Source organism: Protopterus annectens, chromosome 4.part0 (assembly GCF_019279795.1).
Source record: "Protopterus annectens isolate FY-2018-M chromosome 4.part0, PAN1.0, whole genome shotgun sequence".
NCBI classification, from domain to species: domain Eukaryota; kingdom Metazoa; phylum Chordata; order Ceratodontiformes; family Protopteridae; genus Protopterus; species Protopterus annectens.
In genome coordinates, this window is record NC_056733.1 from 1,792,269,101 (window position 1) to 1,792,284,397 (window position 15,297).

Here is a 15,297-nt window from a genome sequence, read left to right on the forward strand (position 1 = left end):
TTCGACTAACATTTAATCGGCACATATATGTTGAAGCCGAATTTCAGCGAACGGCCAAATCATCAATTTCTTTCCAAAGGAAAAAGAAATCAGTTGGCTGTTCTTTTAAATCTGCCCTTTTCCCGACTGTAGTGCGATCTCGGAGTTAGTATATTTACTTACCCCACTTTATAGTGTTTGTTTTTATGTGGTGTGCGTGGTTGGCCCTCAATTTCTTTCGCTTGGAAACGAATCACTAATTTGGTCGTTCAATGACGTGTAGCTTCGACACATGTGTCAATTAAAGGTTAGTCGACATTCTGCTTGTTCGACTATGTAATATAGACCCCACTTGATGGCCGAGAAACATTCATTAGAAGTACTTGTGAAGTACTATCAAACAGGTAAGAGTGCTCTGTCACAGCCATTATAAGTTAAATGTGAGTGCTCAGATACATTTCGTAGGAGTAGGTGTAATGCAACACCCATTAAGTGGGAGTGCTTTAATATTTCACAAGTGAGTCTAGTAAATGTAACACCAAGCAGGTGCGAGTGCTCTGATACATTTATTAGATATCTATCTCACAGACAGAAGCATTAAATACTTCCAATTTGCTGCAGTAAAGCCAAACCAAGTGAAAAAAAAAGAAAAGTAAAACAATTGCAGTGCATGGAGCACTGTGATTACACTATAAAGGTGGCTAAATATCCTGGTTCAGCACTACTCGACCTCAAGACTTACCTTAATGTTTGGGGGGGGTGCTTAACAATTATTAGGCACCCCCGATGTACTGATAACAGACACTGCACTAAAGCAGACAGCACTGACCAGTAAACAGTATCTGAAACTGGTTAGATTCGACTCCCATTCCTGCCTGCTGTCTGCTAAAGTACACACAGCATTTCGAATTAAAACCGATTCCCTCAGACAGAGAACACTTATAAGGATGTCAACCACTCCCCCCACTGCTTTACTTTTTAATCTTTCGTTATACCATGCAGTAGTACATGGAGCAGATAAATCTCCATGCACTACAAAGAATTATGACTGGTGGTCCAATCACAATAAACTATTGTGTGTTCTCAACATGGATGCTAATAAATTCGCACTGGTGGTAAATTTCTTGGCATCCATGTCTCAAATGCATAATATATAGATTACAACTACAGACCCGATTATAATCCTCTATATGACATCAGGTGAGCCACAGCCCTGCAAGTCCAACTTATCATTCTACATTAGGTTTAGTTAACTAGGCATGTGTATACTTGTGTCTGCGTATGGGGGCTCAGAATAGTAATAACTAGCTCAGATTGGGTCTGACCCATGACATTAGCTCAAAAAGACATTTAATAAGCAAAGTGCTGGTTAACTTGCTAAATGATTAGATGATGTATGAGTGTGTATGTCAATGTGTGCTGGGGTTAGGGGGTGGATAGTGTACGTGTGTTAGCTTAAACTCTCTTGTGAATGCTCTGGGTAGAGGTTACTCCAAAGACAACAAATTGCTCTTAAAACAAGTGCAATTAAACAGGATCAAAGTACTAGAATAATTCTATACTTAATGACTGTACATAACTATACAAGTCATGCTTAATCTAAATAATGGAAGGACTAAGCAGGACAATGCCCATGTGTGGATACAAATACCATCACTGATACACCAGAATGATGAGGCACAATAAAATTCTTAAAGTTACAATAATAATGACAGTTGAGGCTACAAATGTCTGACAACACGAGCTTACCTTCTACAGATGTAAAAACAAGTGAAGAAATAATAAAACCCTTTGCACTTTTTGACCATTAATCTGGTTAATTACTAAAAACTCAAACATAATGCACAAAGCAGAAGGCAATATTAGTGAAATAGCAAGAAATATTTTTTAAAAGGCTGACATTACTACAAGTAGCAAGATGCGACAACAGCATTAACACTTACCTAATACACAACAGAGTTGAAATGTAGTGGAAAACCATCATGATTACAGAACAGAGCTTAAATGCAGTGGGAAAGCTAAGTATAGTTTATACAGTGCGACAGGCACTACTGCAACGGACTACTAGCTTTTCTTCATCACTGGCCAGTTAAAACAGCAAATATTCCAGTACAAATACAAGCAATACCCTATTATTTCATACACATTAGGAGAGAACGTAAGCAGTATTAGAACTCTAATGTGACAGTCAAGTGCTAGTCATTTGAACAGCTTAGCAATGCAAGAATAGAGCAGCACAAAGACTGTATAATCAGTACTGATAAACATTTATGGAGGTCTTCAGAAAGCAGCTGGATTCTGGTATCCAGTTTAGTATACAAATCCCCTCAAATGGAAGGGGAGGCAACCTTTCCAACTGTAATACAACTCTTACAGCAACTGGTAGGTCCTCTGATGCCCTGGGCTGCTGTTGTATAAAAGGTAATCAGTACAATGATGTGAGACACGTGGTGAAATATACACTGCCAGTATCTATCTATTCTTGTACTAAAATTGACAGACTCTTACCTCCACAAACAGATCAAAATTAAGTGGTAGTAATACAAAATCAAATGGCACACATCAAAATATTTTTGTCCCTACACCCCTCAAGCTTAATATCAGTATCATGTCCGTACAACAGAAAGGAAAAGGAGAAACTCTCTAATGCAGTACACTGCAGCCTTTAGTAATCACGGTTTCACTGTAGCATAAAAATGAAAAAAAGCTGTAAAAGCTAAATACACAGTGTAGCCACTTGAGTACTCTAGATACCAGTGATGGTCTGTCTGGTCTGTCCTGCTTGCCTTTCTTTTCAACAGGTCGTCACAAAACTTAAGATGGGTGCTCTTCAAAACTTTCTCTCGGTTTGCTTCAAAGCAGAGAGCTGCAAAACTGAGAATGTGTATCCACTTTTTGAGGTACTCGGGCTCAGGTACAAGTCCTCTAAAACCTCACAAAGCAAAACACTGTACTCTTGGTCACAGCTATCCATTCATTATATCCCACAATATAAAAAGATACAGCTGATCACCTTTACAAGTCTTAAGGAAAATGTCCCAAACTTTATTTTGCTGGTACAAGATCTGGCAGCGTGTAACTAACAAATGTGACAATGTTTGTGGCATGTCCATTTTACAATTCTCATTTTCTTGCATAGATTACAACCATCCAGCTATTGTACCATGTTGCCAAAGATGTTTTCATTCTAGCCACATCTTCTACCGTCAAATCCTGAATTCATTCAAAAGTTTAATCTCTGTGATACTAGCAATTTGTGAATGGAAATCAAACACATACTGTCCCATTAATGTCATCACTACTTCCTCTACCTTTCAGTTAATAACTTACTGCATATCACAGTTACATAGAGAAAAAGGTGCACACAAGGTAAAAAATTTGCTACTAGAAGAAGTCCAATCCAATGGTCTATCAAGTCTATTTAAAGTACTATAAAAATCCAGTCACTGCACTATCCTTTCTTGGATTTGTTCTTGGCATACATTTGTCTCCTTAGCTACTTCAGCTATACCACTGTTTCAAAACAGTTAACACTACATTCCAAGAGCCATACCACTATTGCCTGGAAGGTTCTATCCCATTTTCTAGCTGCCCCCTTTTCCACTCCCCTATCTTTCCTCCAATATAGTAGTACATTCAAGTTGCATCTCTCTCTCTCTCTCTCTCTCTCAGATATGTTCCACCTCTCTAACTTTTTACATCCATCCCTGCACTACTTTCAAGATCTTGGTATGCTTTCACTGCAGAGTTTCAACCATTCCATTTCTGAGTCCCTGTAAGATCACAACAGAGGAACACCATATTCCAAATGTGACCTTATCAGTGAATTGTACAATGAAAAACTGAACTCGTCTCTTCTGGAATCGATTCCCTGCACTCTGTACACCAACAATTATTTACAAACACATTCAGATGCTTAAAAAGCATTTAACAAGGTGAAACAGTAACAACCACACTCAGAAATGTTTACTAGAACAATAATTAAAATAAATTATGAAAACTACAATCAGACTTCTTATGTGAATAAACTCAAAGCAACCTCTGAAATGAAGCTTCATTATTGTGCCCTTGGCCAAGCTCCATTTTGCCACATACAAGCAAAAAGGCAGTCTACCCAAAGTCTCACGTCTAGTCTTAAGAAAAGCTAGCAGCTTTTTCATCTAACAGATAGACCTCATTAGGACACATGACTTCATCATCTTTTTAATTTAAACAGGACCCAGGTTCTGCATCAGGTGATGGTTATGTAGATCACATTAGGTGAAGACAGTTACCTGGAATATTGATCTGTCCAATAAACATACTGGAACAGGATACTGGATGGAAATAATTTTAATGAACAATACCAAGTATTAAGTGCTTTCGTCTCCGCAAAACCGAGACTTCATCAGAATACATAGCTACACTATCCTGTTTAAATATCTTAACCAAACAACACGAATTCATCAGAATACATAGCTACACTATCCTGTTTAAATATCTTAACCAAACAACACGAATGGTTAACAATACAAAACACCTACCCACTTTTCACTTAATATTAATGACACAAGAAATTCCCACTAAAAAATAAACAAAATAATAAAATACACTGTCTTGTACACATAAAAATTCACAAGGTAAATAGTGTGCAATAAATATACATGCACGACACTTTTTGCAAAAAAAATTTCTAGCACTTCTCAGCTTTTTCCTGTAACACAGATAGACCAGAAAGGGGGTAACTGGAAGAATGTTTTAATGAAGAAAGAGATGCAGTGGCAAATGAGACTGGCTGCCAACTCCCCCCAGGTCTAAATGAAGCAATTTCTACATCTCCTGTACGTGTGCAAGACAATGTATTTTATGTTTATTTTTCAATGGGAATTTCTTATGTCATTAATATTAAGTGAAAAGTGGGAAGGTGTTCTGTATTGCTAACCAATCGTGTTGTTTGGTAAGATATTTAAACAGGGTCATTGAGTGTAGCTATGTATTCTGATGAAGTCTCACTTTTGTTGAGACGAAAGCACTTAATACTTGTGTTCTTCATTAAAATGATTTCCATCCAGTATCCTGTTCCAGTACGTTTTATTGGACTGTTTTTTGTTCGTGCTGGGGCTGATTTTCTTTTGGAATATTGATCTGGCCGTAATTCGCAGGTAGTGCAAATCATGGAGCAAATGTGTAGTACGGTGGGTGCAAGATCTCGTGTTAAACATCTAGCCACCAAATTATACACATTTTGGCTTTGGTCTATTAGTGCAACATAAAAGGTACTGTGGTGATCAATAATAATCTGGGTCCCTGTTAACTTATGACAGAATAAATTTCCTGATCTTGGCAATAGTTTTAAGATCAAAATAGGCTATCCAAAAAAAGAAATTGGTAAAACTTAGTCCTTAACAGGCAGTCTGCAGGACAGGGATGGCTGATGTTACTGGGCTACAGTATTGTAGACACTCCATTTAAATCTACAAAAAATACTAAAATAAAGCTAGGTACCATCTCTATATTTCATTTCACTGAAACAGCTGCTGAATCCGGCCAACGCATGGGCATGGTGTACCTTCCCCAAATATTCTGGGCTATTCTCAGACGTGAGTAGTTACACAGTTCATATCACTGCCAAGAAGGCTGTTATGCCCATCTATCATGAAGTAGTAATTCTCATTGTCTAACTTGCATATCAAACTGGAGCCAAGGTCCCATTTCTTAAATTTGACTAGTAGTAGTCATCTGAAGTTTATTTTATTTATTAAATAAAGGGGGTGGTTGGTGAAGATAAAGAGTACATGGAGGTGGCAGCAGACTAGCTGTAGAAAAGGAGAAACTGGGAAGAGCTGAGCATCACCATAATATTTTAATTCAAAGCTTCAACTTCAGCACAGATGTCAGATTCACAACTCCTGACATTCTTCCAACTCTGAGTAAATAATTGTAAATGATGCAAGCTGAAGACTCCAGCCACTCATTTAAAAGGAAAGCTACAGAAGTCTCACAAGGATCCATTTCAGGTCTCTCCCTCCTCAAAGCATTTCCAAATTACTTGCGCCACATCTGCAACACATATGCTGCTCTGTGCTGGAAATGTAATAAATTAGTTCTCCTCCACTATCAGCCCTCTGCATGACAGAGATATAAAAGACATCCATAGCTACATACTGACGAAAGGTCAGTTATAATAAAAACAGAGGTCCTTACTCCCCAAGGAAGGCATAAAATCATATCATCAAAAGCCAACATTAGAACTACACCTTGTATTAGAGGTACATGGGACATATGCATATAACCCTTTAAGAAAATCAGGTGTTTCAGCTATATGGCAGTTCTGAATACCCATTGACAAATTCAGACACAAGTGGACTGTTCAGCTAATATTTTGAAACACAAGGTTGTCGTACCCAGCTAATGGCCATAACCATTAGGGTGTCTGTAACATATCTCACGTAACAAACAAAAACAATGAGTAAAAATGTGTCACAGACAAACTAGTCAGTAAAAACGAAAACAAAAATCTATCCAAGCTAGAGTTTCTACTGTGCGATTCCTTAAACCTCGTGTTAGAGGCACATGGGATACATGCAAATGACCCTTTAAGGACATCAGGTGTTTCAGTCTTAATTTCTCCAAATCTTTTGGGTTTCTAATACCATGATGGGAATTAATACTATTCCCAAGTCAAAGTATGATTACAGTTCATGAAACTAGTATTGTTTCAAACTTTGATATCAGCCAAAAGTGCTCTTCACAGTACCTGTAATGTGCCCAGTAATGACTCTTCCTGTAATTTGTACGGAGTTACATGTATCAGTTGTAGTCTTCTTCTTTCAGCTTTTTCCCGGTTGGGAGTTGCCACAGCAAATCACCTATCCGCTCATGATTGGCAGTGGAGTTTTACAGTGTCGAGTTGCCAGCTCGGCACCCAACCTTGTATCAGTAATCTATCTAAATACGACTGTAGATTTTTTTATAAGACCTGTTGCTCCTACTACTATTGGAGCTGTCTGGGTATATTTCTTCCACATTCAGCTACATGGCAGTTCTGATGTCCTTAAGAGTCATATGCATATATCCCATGTGCCTCTAATACAAGATGTTTAATAAATCACTCTGTGGAAACTCTAGCCTGGATAGAATTTTCTTTTAGTTTTTACTGAATGGTTTATCTGGTGACCTTTTTACTCATTGTTTTACTTTGTTTATTCTAACAATCTAGTCTGACCAGTCTGCTGCTGCTGTTGCTTTACTGCAGGCTTTCACCAGTTATACCTCCCAAATCAAAGTCCTACCACCCTCCTCTACTGTGCTGATACTCTTTCTTGACCAGCAGTTCAATATCCTGATACACGTAACAGCTGCTTGCTGATCACTCCACTATAATTCATATCTTATTTAGTAAATACTTTACAAAATATACACTCCAGCTCGCTGACTATAAGCCTTGGATGTAGATGGTGAATCACTGTCATTGTACATGTTAAATCACTGATATTCTACTGCTCTGAAAATTCAGTTATTAGCCTATAATTCACTTGTAGAACAGGAAACACATGGTAACTGTATAGAAAAGTATTTCCAAAAATGAGAATTTGTGGACCACTAGACCTGTTTACCATTGCTACCCCTTTTCTTAGCTCACTTTCCTCAATATGAACATTTTTAATTCTTTTTACATTCAACATCATAATCCCATGACTGAAAAAGACAATGCAAGAGATTACACCTTCACCCTGTAAATCTTTCATTTTGAAGAATCAGGAAAAAGGACTGGTTCCAACTGGTCTTGCATTCAGAAATAAGCACAAAGAAAGAGAACATGTAGATAGAGACAACTAGGGGTGACAAAACGTTTGACATCTGTATGTACTTTTGATGCAAATCTGTTTTATACCACATAACCATTTTGTGGACAACTCAACATTCTGCATAACACCTCCAAAAAATTAAGTTACTAGACAACTGTTTGCAAGACAGCAGCTGAAGATGAACATATAAAGCCAAAACGGAACACCTGTGGTCTGCATGTCTATTCAAATGTGGCTAACTCCATGGAGCTGACCTCAACTAACAGTGTTCTGTTCTTTCTTCTGTCTATTCCAGGCATCATATCATGCCTCCACTAACCTACTATTTACTACAACTGCTTCTAATAATGTAATCCAGGGTTTAAATACCCTTTCCATGAAAGAACATTTTGAAACGTCAGCCTAAAACCATTTATTTCCAAATGGCAGTCATTCATTTCTCATCCTCACCATACATCATCAGTTTTACCACTTCCACTTACCCCCTGACAATGTGAATATTCATATCATATCACCTATTTCTTTTATTCCCCCCATAGACACATGTCAAATGAACACACACATACCTCAGCCCTTCCATTACCCTCATTTTGATAAATGTATTACAGATGTTCTAAGTTCTTATTCTCTCCTTCTCAAAATATTTGCCAGAAACAAGAGTAATCATTTGCACCCTTATATGTACCAAATATAATGGAAAAAAAAAATCACACTATTTCCAGCTCACTGCACTGGCTAAACCCCCAGTACCTTGCTGGCCTCTGTCCTTTCAAAGTGTACTCCATAATAGCCTCATTATGCCACCTAGATATTTTTCTTGCCTTTTCCAAGAGGCTGTTCCTTCAGAAATGTACATCTTCTTTGAATTCTACATTCATAGCAGATGGCAAGCCATTGTTCCAGTAACAAGATGAGTTTAAAATTGATTCAACTAAAAAGAAAGTAACCCAAGTAGTCCTGAAACAGAAGCAACTGCTGGACTGCACATACAAGATGGGTCAGTATGCCAGCTTGGCAAACTGCAATGAGACAGGAATTTCAGAGTCAGTGATGTCCATCTCCTGTGGACTTGCATGTTCAGCTCACTCCAGCTGAGCTCTTCTAAGGAATTCACAGACTACTTGGTATCTGCATTCCAGCTTGGGTCAGTTGAGGGATGGGAGAGAGAAGTGTACCTAAAAGTCATTGCAGCATACTCCCCTGACTCACTAGCTTTTGAAACCCAAAACAAACATTTACACCACACACACGTGCATATTTTTTTGGGGGAGGGGCAAGACACCCTGCATCCCCACACACCCTTAAATTACATATACCAACTCCACGGTTACACCATAGTGAAGAAATAAAACAACTCTACCAGCTTGTACAAGCCAAAGATTGAAGTGAAACACATTTACTTTATACGCTGGAACTAATACTCCTCAGCAGACATATCAGTGACAGCTTGTAGAACAGTCAGTAATAACAATGTTCACTTGTTCTGATAACCTCAAAACCCTATGCTAAAAGCTGGAAAATGGTGCACAACTGAACTGATTCAAAGTAGTTATGTGGACCCCCCCCCCCGAACAGAAATAAAGACAAAAAGTGATGGCCAGGCAAGGACTTCAGTTTGTATACAGCCTCCAAATAGGTTTTGTATTTTTTTTTAACTCAAGTAATAACATGCTTCAACTATATGAAGATATATCCAAGTATCAGATTTTCAATGGTTTCCTCAATAAACACCAAAACTGTGAATGAGCTAGGTGAAAAACATAACCACCAAATGAGTCTCCCAGATTCCAAATCATATTTGCTGATTGGTTATTCTGTGCAATCACCCAAGATTTAATCAATTAAATATGGACAAAATCAACAGGGGAGGAACAAATATCATGTAGTGCTCCTATTACCTGTCAAATTTCAAAACCAGTGCAAAACGAAGCAACCATTCAAACCAGAAGAAACTGCTGAATTAAGAACAATCAGCCAGGTTAACTCTATGTATAAAATAACATGGTTTCCTGATTAACCCCTCACTAGGATCCTTAACAACTTTTTCTAAAATAAAGAATATCTTTGAAATTGTATCACACCAAAGAACATTTGAGTAACATGTTGCTACCATCCTTCTACATAATTTTCTTTCAATTTTACCAAAGCAATATGCATTAACATGGGCATGAAGAAAAATAAACTACCCCTAAAATATTGCAATTATGTTTCCAGGGGCAAGGCATCACCACAACACTGGGGTCTTCCATGATAAAATTACTCTGACTACACATCCCACATCTGTACATTATACATGGTTAACCAAAGGGTGTGCTTTCCTGTGCAACAACCCGTTGATGTTTCAATTGAACTTACAAACGAATATGGGACCAGTACCCAATCTTTGGTACAATCCCACATATTCAAATGCCAACTTCCAAATTTTCCCCAAAATGGAACAGACACCTGGTCTCAGAGAAACCACGTTCCTGATTAATCTGGAATTGCTTGATCTCATTAGTCCATTTAAGGGTCTCCACAAAAATAGGAGAAAACATATTTGCCCTGTCATCTAAAACTTCAGCAATCATATCACTAACTAACTGGTACAGTTAATTCCTAGCCCAAAACATATACATTTCCATCCATCCACTCACAACCCCTTTTCCCCATTTTTACACATGGGGTCAGGGTGTCACTTCAACAGTGATAATCAACTACAGCCAAGTTTCACATACACACTTTTTTTTTTAATTTTGTGCACCAACTGAAATAAGGCATCATCAGAGACAATCCAAGACAGGCAAACAACTCATCCTTTAACAATGCTTTTCTTCTAATGAAAACTGTGTGCACTACCAAAATGTAGATGACGATTTGAAAAAAGTGGATTTTTAAAAAGGGTAGAATCAAACCAATTACAAGCCATATTCTTATATAGGAAACCATTTGAAATTTGTCATGGTGCTTGTAGTCAGTGTGAAACTCATACTCGGCAATGCATTTCACGCAAACAACAGCTCCACATAGAAATAAGTGATAGTCTCGCTTGCATAAAATATTAATGGCAAAAGCTGGAAGAACTCTCTTATCCCCAAGTTTCAGAGGTTCCCACTGCTGCACTCTCCTGCTTTATTTATCACTTAGAGTTTCAGGTCACTAAACTTAACTAATTGCCAATTGCTTCACTATCTTTGCGCCTCACCTCTGCAAAACCCCCACACACATCCTTCTCCACTTCCATCCATGTCACATTTACATCTCCTCTTCCATGCTTGAAAGAACCTACCCAAACCGTCATGAAACTGTTTAAATACTAAAAAGAACTGTTTTTCTGCCCAGCCACTAGCATGCCTAAGTTGACCCCTCTCCCAAATAACTAGATTCCCTGAAAATGCTTCCATCCTTTGCCATATGCCTGCTTTTCTTTCACCATCTAGCTTCTTCTTTACATGGTGCCTTATTCTACTGGATTACATTGGCTCCCCCCTCCCAGTGTTCACATATGTACTTTTTTCATACTTTTCCCACTTCACATGCATGTTAACGTATCATTTATGTCTGTCTTTCATTTTGCTAGCGATCTGACTTTCCACACTTTCTTCTTCTGTTGCAAATACACTACTATACTCTTTCTTCCTTTCTGATGCATCTCTGCAGATCATCTCTTCCAACCACACTTCCTTCCACATTTTCAAACGGTGTTTCCTAGTAAAAAGAAATGTACTCTCTTCTGGTGCCAGTGTTCTTTCCTTGTGACATCGCACCCACAATCTAGACACTCTGAACCAAACCATGTGCAAAGAAAAATGTCTGCACTACATTTCTGAAAGCACATGCAGGGAGTCAACAACAAAATGGACACTATGAGAAAAACTTAATCAGTCAAATTTTCCATCCTCTTGCATGGGGCATCCATCCAATTTTCATACGTCTCCATGCTGCCTCCAAGAACTTTAAACCTACATCTTCCTACCATCACTGAACACCTTCAGTTCTCCAAAATGGATATTATTTTTGTATACACTTATGAAAACACCATACAATATATCACATACTTGTTAACTGGAAATCAGCAGTTGCAACATCAGCTGCACACCCACTAAAATGACTACTTTCTTTGTGTCTTGTACAAAAACAATGCTGACATTAGGACCACTACACACTGTTACTTTACTGGCACTGGCTGATTTGAGCCAAAAAGCTCGACTCTCAACATTTCCATTGAATTCATTGCTCAGTAGCAAGGGTCATTAAAGCAGCAAAAAAACTCCGTTCTCACCCATTGCGTTCTGGTAAAACAAACTATTTTAAAAGCTGAAAATACTGGAAACATTTTAGTACAAAGCCTGCTGCCAAACCAAAGCCTGTACTCACTTCTCAACATCTTCAGCTTACTGAAATCACACCATCTAAGCATGTTTATAAGGGCTCTCCTACATTACAATTAATTATGCATATGACGCCACACACAGCAGGGATACTCCACTCTGTAACCATAACTATTACTCCCAAGGTTACTCAGCACAATGAATAATAGAATACCCTTCTTACACATGCTACTTTATGCAACATTCTAAAAGCTAACAATTAGCCAATAAAAATGGAATGCTGACTTCTGGAATTACTGTAATGGAAATGGGTGTAACATACAGCCTAACCCAAACAGTTCAGTTTTCGTCTAGCATTTGGTACTCCTCCCCTATTGTTTTATTTTCTATTCTTCTATCCCCTATTATGTTATCTTTTATATTGCAGCAATCAAATGATCAGTTTTGGACAACTACCAACTTTACAAACAGCAGTCTTGGACTCCAGAACTGTAACTAGAAACTCTGTGGCCATCAATTAAACTGTCATCACCCTTAAACTTTAGAGATAATGTACTATAAATGAAATAACACTATTCGCAGGAAGGACTGTTGACTGTAAGACTGCGCAGCACAAACATGGACTCAACAGCTTTGGAGTGAAACTACACAAATAGTCCAAAGATGCTTTAAAAATCAACATGGAAACATTAACATATTGACAGGCCAATGCTGACTCACAAGACATCTTTAAAAGCTTATTATAATATATTTTCTACCTTTTATTCTTCTGAATAAACAATTTTACAGGGAGAGATTGCTGGGTTCTTGGGTGGCAAAAGCCAGGGTACCTTTTTGGCTGGGCTTGTATAGGCCCCAGGGCCGACAGCCTAGTACCTACCTATGATTGTGTTCTGCACCCGCTCCTATGTCATTCACAGTAACAAGTAATGAAGAATTTTTTTTTCATACACATTTTCTGCATTAAAATAAACACATGCTGCAAAACCCAAAGGCAAAGATTTTTAACACACTTGACAGCCAGTCATTTAAGGCATTAAAACGTAATCTGAGATAAAACCCTGATTTATAGTCACTTTAAACAAACAATTGTGAATTTTAGTACAATGAAATAAGTTATTCATAATTATAATTCCAAGTGCTTCCGTTAACACGTGAACGTGATATCTCAGTTTTCAAAGAAATCCAATAAACCACATTCTTACACCTGTCAGAAAAAGTGGATCACAATGTTATGCTTCGGTTCAGAACTGGACATACAACTTGCAGAACATTATAGAAAACATTGGTATAACAAAGTTATAGGCAACCGTTGTTATGTAAACACTTGACTTCCTTTTAAAATATCAGAACTGTGCTGCTCAAAACGCAATCCCAAAACTCAAGCAGCAGCACAATATGATGCAAGTTCTAAAACTAAGATGCAGATTCCTCTGCAAATTTACAGCAAAATGTATTCGGATTCTTACGTAAAGCAAAACTACAAACCCATAAAAATGGGTTAGGGCAAATGTCGTCCTACTCCGTAAGATACGGAATTATCCCACATTCAGTCGGTCATTACGAAAAGGACCTACTACGCAAGTCCCAGTGATCAAAGAACCCAAATATGCAGGTGACATACGGCCAGTCTTCCATAAACATGTATTCAGGTTCAGCTAGGTATATAGTGAATAGTAAAAGTAAATCAATCATGTTAATGCAAATAAGCCCTTAGTATGCGATAGGTTGCATCATTCACTGAGTCCAAAAAATTACTGATGATGTTGCTATACTCAAGCATAATTACAATACATTTACTGCAGTTCCACTGTGGTAAGCTAAAAAAATTAGTTCCGTTATTTAACTATACTAAACAGCAACTGTGGACCGAGATACTTAGGGCATTTCCCGAGCAACAACAAAAAGTGATGCCACATTCAATAAATGAACACATAACGCATATAGAAACAGCATAAAGTCAAAATAAGCGAAGCTTCATTTCATCCCCTCTTGCGAGGCAAAATCATTAAGTTTCCAAATGTTTGCAAAATACTCGTGTCCAAAATCGAAAAGAAAACGTTAACCAGCAGCAAACTTGCCACTACACTAATATCTGTATGTCATTAAGCTACAGGTTGTTACAGTCTCTGCACAGGCTCGGGCCAAAAAACAAGACAACTACTTTCAGGTTAAACAATACATCTGACAACAACGACGGTAAATGTGAACACTAATGTCTACGTACACAGATTCATTTCCAGTGTATGCATTAAAGTGCATAATCTTGTCTTTTAGAAGAACTGCAGAATTAAAAGTGCTAGTCCAAGAGGCTAAGAGGTAACGGTCCTCCCTCAGTTTCTACGGCTGTGAGAAACGGCACTTCTCTGCGGGCCGGGTGCTTAGCAGCAGGCTTGGAAAAGAAGAGATCTTCTAAATGCAGTCAGTGTGGCCCACAGGTGACCGGGCATGTCAAAGTATGAAATAGCTTCCAATATAAAGTCAGGCTACTACACCTTACCTGTGGTCTAGCAGCAGCGGCTGCCTCTCCTCCCATGACAGCGCCAGGTGCCACTGCTCCCGCTGCCAGATTATCCTCAGTGTGCTTCTCACGATACAAAGACCAAAGCCCTACATTAGGAAGGAAAACAAGAGCTGCTAAAACCAAACCGACGATCTGCAACAACCTCTTCTCCTTCCGCCTCATGTTGTGACCTGCCAAAAAAACACGCACCACTAACAAACCAACAGCTATGGAAAACCACACTACATCACACAGAGTCAAACAGTACAAGCGTAGCTCCACTACCCCAGGTGGAAGCTAGAACTTTCAGTGTGCCAAAACTCCACTACTTCCGCCAAATGCTGGCACCTACCACTAAGGGTGACTGTAGGGGTGAGCTCACAACTGTAGCGTGTCGGATTCTGCACATTGTACCGGGGTTATCATAAATTCACGAAACTCTGCTTTTGAAAATTTACAGTTTCTCTCTTTAGATAATTATTCTCAGTAATGGCTTGGCAGAACAGTTGCATTCTGGGTATGGTCCATACCGAGCTCTCCACCTCCGACAGCCCTATGGTACAACTGGAGAAGTTGAACAGCTGTACAAGTTGCCGTCCCAAGTAGCAAACAGGTTCGAGGAAGACTAGTGTAACAGCTGGTATCACACGCTTACCTCGGATTAATTTCTTTAAATGTTTTGTTTGAAGGGGCGCTATTGCTTAAAGAAAGAACCAAG

At 38.5% G+C, this 15,297-nt stretch overlaps 1 protein-coding gene across 1 annotated transcript in view; it reads right to left on the minus strand.

Moving 5' to 3' along the window:
• The window catches only part of GALNT10 (polypeptide N-acetylgalactosaminyltransferase 10), a 2,012,282-nt gene extending 1,997,359 nt beyond the window's left edge, over positions 1-14,923 (minus strand). The window contains exon 1 of the mRNA XM_044069486.1: positions 14,577-14,923. Within this exon, the coding sequence (XP_043925421.1) occupies positions 14,577-14,762 (186 nt within the window). The 5' untranslated portion in view covers positions 14,763-14,923. The remainder of the gene's footprint in view (positions 1-14,576) is intronic.
• Between the last annotated feature and the right edge of the window lie 374 nt (positions 14,924-15,297).